Source organism: Colletotrichum chrysophilum (genome assembly GCF_026319265.1).
Source record: "Colletotrichum chrysophilum strain AFK26 chromosome Unknown scaffold_430, whole genome shotgun sequence".
NCBI lineage: Eukaryota > Fungi > Ascomycota > Sordariomycetes > Glomerellales > Glomerellaceae > Colletotrichum > Colletotrichum chrysophilum.
The window spans coordinates 1-4,614 of NW_026517717.1; the positions used below are offsets into that span (position 1 = coordinate 1).

The 4,614-nt window shown below is 48.4% G+C and overlaps 1 protein-coding gene across 1 annotated transcript; it reads left to right on the forward strand.

The window, feature by feature from the left end:
- Positions 1–3,321: 3,321 nt before the first annotated feature.
- On the forward strand, positions 3,322–3,813 carry COL26b_014487 (uncharacterized protein; the record flags this gene model as incomplete). The annotated part of the gene is made up of 3 exons (XM_053187058.1): positions 3,322–3,545; positions 3,615–3,628; positions 3,725–3,813. 3 exons carry the CDS (start codon positions 3,322–3,324, stop codon positions 3,811–3,813), a joined length of 327 nt encoding a protein of 108 aa, XP_053028997.1.
- Positions 3,814–4,614: the final 801 nt, after the last annotated feature.

Consider the following 4,614-nt stretch of genomic DNA (forward strand, 5'->3'; position numbering starts at 1 on the left):
TGATCACCTTAGCCTCTGAAGACTTGATCTACTACAGCCTACGACCTACGACCTACGACCACGACCCCAGTGTACTGTTTAAACGTCAATCCCCAACTTCTGTTAGCAGACCCTACTGTCGGATAGCTGACCGTAACACCCCTAACCTTGTCCTAGGTATCTCAGATTGGGACTGTTGTGTGAAACCTGTTGTGGAAGGCTAGCAGGATTCGCCTGCCCTGCTATGATCTGCACCTGCCGTTTGGGGCAAAAGGGTGAATACATAACGCAGGAAGGCCGGATCTCGTCGTCCTAACGACGCTAGAAACATTGGAATAGAAAACACGGAGCAGCACCACCCAAGGCTGTCTTCGGGCCTAGCGATGATTCTTGCCACCTGCCTTGTGTACTGGCTCACTGAGCTAGACTGCAGGGGTAAGGGGGGTCAAAAATACCGAAACGGGTTGAATTTGTGACTAACGTTCGGAATCATTATATGGGCTCAAGCCAAGGAGTCTTTCATTCTGTTGTTGGTATGAGTAAGGTATAACTAACATGTTTTCAAAGCTGCTGCTAAGCACTAGCACGACGCGAGGGTACCAACGCTTGACTAAAGAACGCAGCCTGTAGTCGTCACAGTAAATCCAAGGAAACCTGGGTAGCATCTGGATCATTTGTCGCAACGAAGCCGAACTTGAAAAAGTCAGCGATAACGTGAAAAAGAGCCTCTCTTCTGGAACACGAGTGCTATGTAACGAGCTCTACTACATAAACGTTGACGATATGAGTCGGACTGAGGTACTGGATGGCAATGAAAACACGAGGGTTGAAACGATGGAGACGCCCATTTGAGATGGCGAAGCAACAGTTAGTAAAGTTTACGTCCGCCGGACAGCTGGCCATCCGTCGGCGACAGATAAGCGCACGATGGTTCCCAGATTTGTAACTGGGTGGATGCGGTGGGTTGTACGCTGCTTGTCTCCATGCCGTGCTACCTACTACTTATACCCGATATCTCTATCCTGCGGCCCGACCTGCCGCCCTTCCTTCATCTGAGAACCTAGCTGGCAAGTATTTCGATCGAGAAGCTCATAAACTCCGAGTTACAGGGCGCGGATTCCAGCTGCTGATGATATGACCTAGCGCGACCCAGCTCGCCGCTACCTCGGTCTTTTTACGACTGGCATGCTGGTCTGGTTCGCGAGACCACTGCTGATCTAGAATATGTTGTCTACTGGCTTGGTGGATGTTCTGCGGAGCATCAATGAATCCGTAGTGATACTCGCCTAACACTCACCTGGTGAGAAGTCCCGACGCTTTCTTCTTCAACATGCGGAAAGCCATCTCTACCTTCCTCGTTGCGTTCAACTTCCCACATGTCTTTAGCGTGTCAACTCCTTCCGGACGCGGCCTTCTCGCCTCTTATGATAAGTGACCGCTGACGTACTGGGTCTCTATGACTAAAGGAAGCGACTGGCCATGCTCGTCGTCGCAAGTAAAAGACATTGAGAAGTCAATTGAGCACGCGAAGATCTTGGCAAACGGAGCTATGGTAGCGCTGGATAATACTGGGACTTCATCGAAGGCCTATGTGAGATGGTTTCGCAGTACTTAGTTGCTGCGGCGTTATAGTGGCCTTTAGTGTAGTCCTTCTGTTCTAAGTGAGTACCTATTGTTCACATGATCTTAAAATTTGAATGACTCGTTATAAGCTACCCAGTATCAGCGTGGAACGGTCGATCGCTATCCTTCGCTATCCTTGCAATCAGATTCGGTACTTGGTCACGAGTGGAACTCTTCGTTGCTAGCAAGCTGAATCTCGTCCTATGCGCGGAATCTGCACGTAGTGTTACATTACAGGTTTTCCTAGACTCGAAAGACCACGAGCTATATTTGTGCCTGTCCTGGAGATTAACAGAACCGATCTTGATATTCTTTTTGTTGAAGACACGGAGCTTCTTGACAACGACGGCGCTACCCAGATGGATGCTGGCGGATAGGGGAAAGCAATGCTAGTAACGCTACTAGCACTATCTATGGTTAGGTCAATAACTCCAGAAATCAAGCTTGGCGTAAAGTCGAATACAGCATGCTGCGGCGTTGCTCGACGGACTGCGCTTTGCTTGAAGTGGGCAGCAACAATCTTTAATCTCGCCCAAACCTAATGGTAATGTCGAATTAGCTGACTGTAACACATTGTTGGGACAGCCAGAGATGGATTGAGTCACTTTGTCAACTGGCTAGGTGAGTTTTTTTTGGGGGTTTTTTTTTTTTGTTTTTCTTTTCGTTCTTTCTTTCTTTCTTTTTTTCTTTAGTTCCCCCCGGGCCTTGCGAGCAGCACCGCTTACGCTACAGCCAACTCAAGTCCAACAATGGCCTGAAATATTGGAACATCGAGGTCGAAGGTACGAAGTGTACACTAGAGAGAGCATTTGACGTCAGAGGACGTGTAGAAAAGGTGCAAGGATATGTGATATCGAGGGGAAAGGTCTGTGACGACGTTAGGTGATTGCATGCTCGTCAAGTGGAGAGAATGCAGAAGGGTGGCAGGGGTTGAGGTGGGCGGCACATAGTAAAGGAAAGGAATGAGGTGAAGCGGAAATTTTCGCCACGGCCGAGACCGAGTATGCAGTAACATGTCCAGCCATGTCAAGATCAATCTATTCTAATAAAATGTCCTGTCACAGCCGCCTAATACCTAAGTGGGTCGGCTTACTATTATCCTTGTGTGCGGCTTGTCGCATCAGCCTCTTGAGTCCTTCCGTAGTCATAGAAGCAGTGAAAATGCTGCGTCTTCCAAATTCGGCCCCTTGTTGCTACCCAGCTTCTGTATCGTTAGCCTGTCGTGATACTGCGCTTAGCTCCGTTCGCAGGTCGAGTAACATGGCTATACCAGGAGTCTGCCAGTTGATCGGCTACGCCGATGCCGGATCCACTTTCGGCTTCTTATGTGTCCGTGGCAGAGTCGCCGACGGCTGAGTACGGTTTGAAAAGTTCCTCGGATCGTTATTATGAATCGACAACTGGGCAAGAAAAGCTTATAAAACCCAACGATTCGCAGTTATCTATACCGTTCCATTCCGCATCTGCTTATTTTTTTACACTGGTGTCCCCTTGAACAGGATGAGGCTTTTGTATTTCCTCTCGTCCTGCATGGCCGTAGCTGGCCTTGCCGTACCAAACCCCGACAATGCTATAACAGTCCGTTCACCAGGCGACGTGGCAACAACAGGCAGCGTTGTCTACGACAAGGACGGAATCCTGTCCCGCGATTCGAGCGCAGCTTGGGCAGCAGCCGAGAGGGTTGTGGGCACTCTCCGCCACAACACACACTACTACTTCATGTCCTGTAATAAAGCATATCCTGGTCAAAAGGGTATGACACCTAGTCAGCAGTACACCATCGATCAGACGGGCTGTCTTCACGTGGGTCTCATTGTTGGGAAGACCGCCTTTCGCCAGAACAAGTTTACTGCAAGCTACTTGCACGTAAGGCGCCTGGCAGATAACCCCAACACCTGGACTCAGACACGCCATGACTGGGATGAAGTCAAGCGTATGCAACGGTACGTCATCTATCGGTTATATATCACTAATGCGCGTTGTCGGAAAAGGACTAACCCTATACTATCCAGGATTGATTATGGAGGTACCACAACCTCTTCCAAAGCCAACATTGATAGAGTCATTCGAAAAGGCATGTTGACGTCTTACGATGGATGAACTATACTAACTACCTCTGTAGGCGAAGAATGGATCACGCTCTCCAAGGGTCAATACAACAAGGAATGGAACTGCCTTGGGTACTACCGTTTCATGGCTTCTAAACTGTGAAAAGGAAAAGGAAATGGCCCACGAACGCAATAGCACCTGTCAACCTAACAATTTTCAAGGCTAGCCACGAATTCAACAGGAAAAACACGAGCGCGATAGAAACAGTTAAGATATCAAGTTTCGAAGCTATAATAACTAGACCTGTTTCAGTGGTCTGGCCAGTTTCTACTAGGGCATCAGGCAAACCGAACGCGTTATGGACCTCCTATGCTCTAAGACTCTGATCAAATACCATCTCTGCCCCTGAATATTCAAGATTCAAATTACTAGATGTCTGTTCATGTTCTAATGTCTTCTGATCATTGTTCCCTTTTCACTAGTCTCTGTCGAAAGGTTCCAATGCCCCAACTGTTTCAAGTCGTCCGATCACCAGGTTTGTGAGCGTTTACAGAGGTTCCTAAAATGTCTTAGCACGTTTAAGTGTCATTGGTTCTGCTTTGTGAAAGGGCTGATGGAGGACTGCAGTGTCAGTAGTCTGTGATGTTTGGGTGGCGCTCAATTGCAGTATGTCTGTCGAGCGAGCACTTGCTTCTAGAGTATGGATTCGGTCTTGTCTAACCTGTTGTCCTCCACTTCCTGCTCATCTTTATGGGACGTTATGAGCTTTGATAGGGGTAAATGGGCAACGCAACGCCGGACTGACCGGTAGCCTTGTAGTGATGCTTGCTATGATCTAGACTTGGATGTTTTGCAAAACGCAATCTGGCTCTTGCAGACCTGTGGTAGCGGCGTGATACTTCGTCGACACTTTCTTAGGTAACTTGCCCTCATTCCCTTTCATGGGTACAACTGGGTTACGGC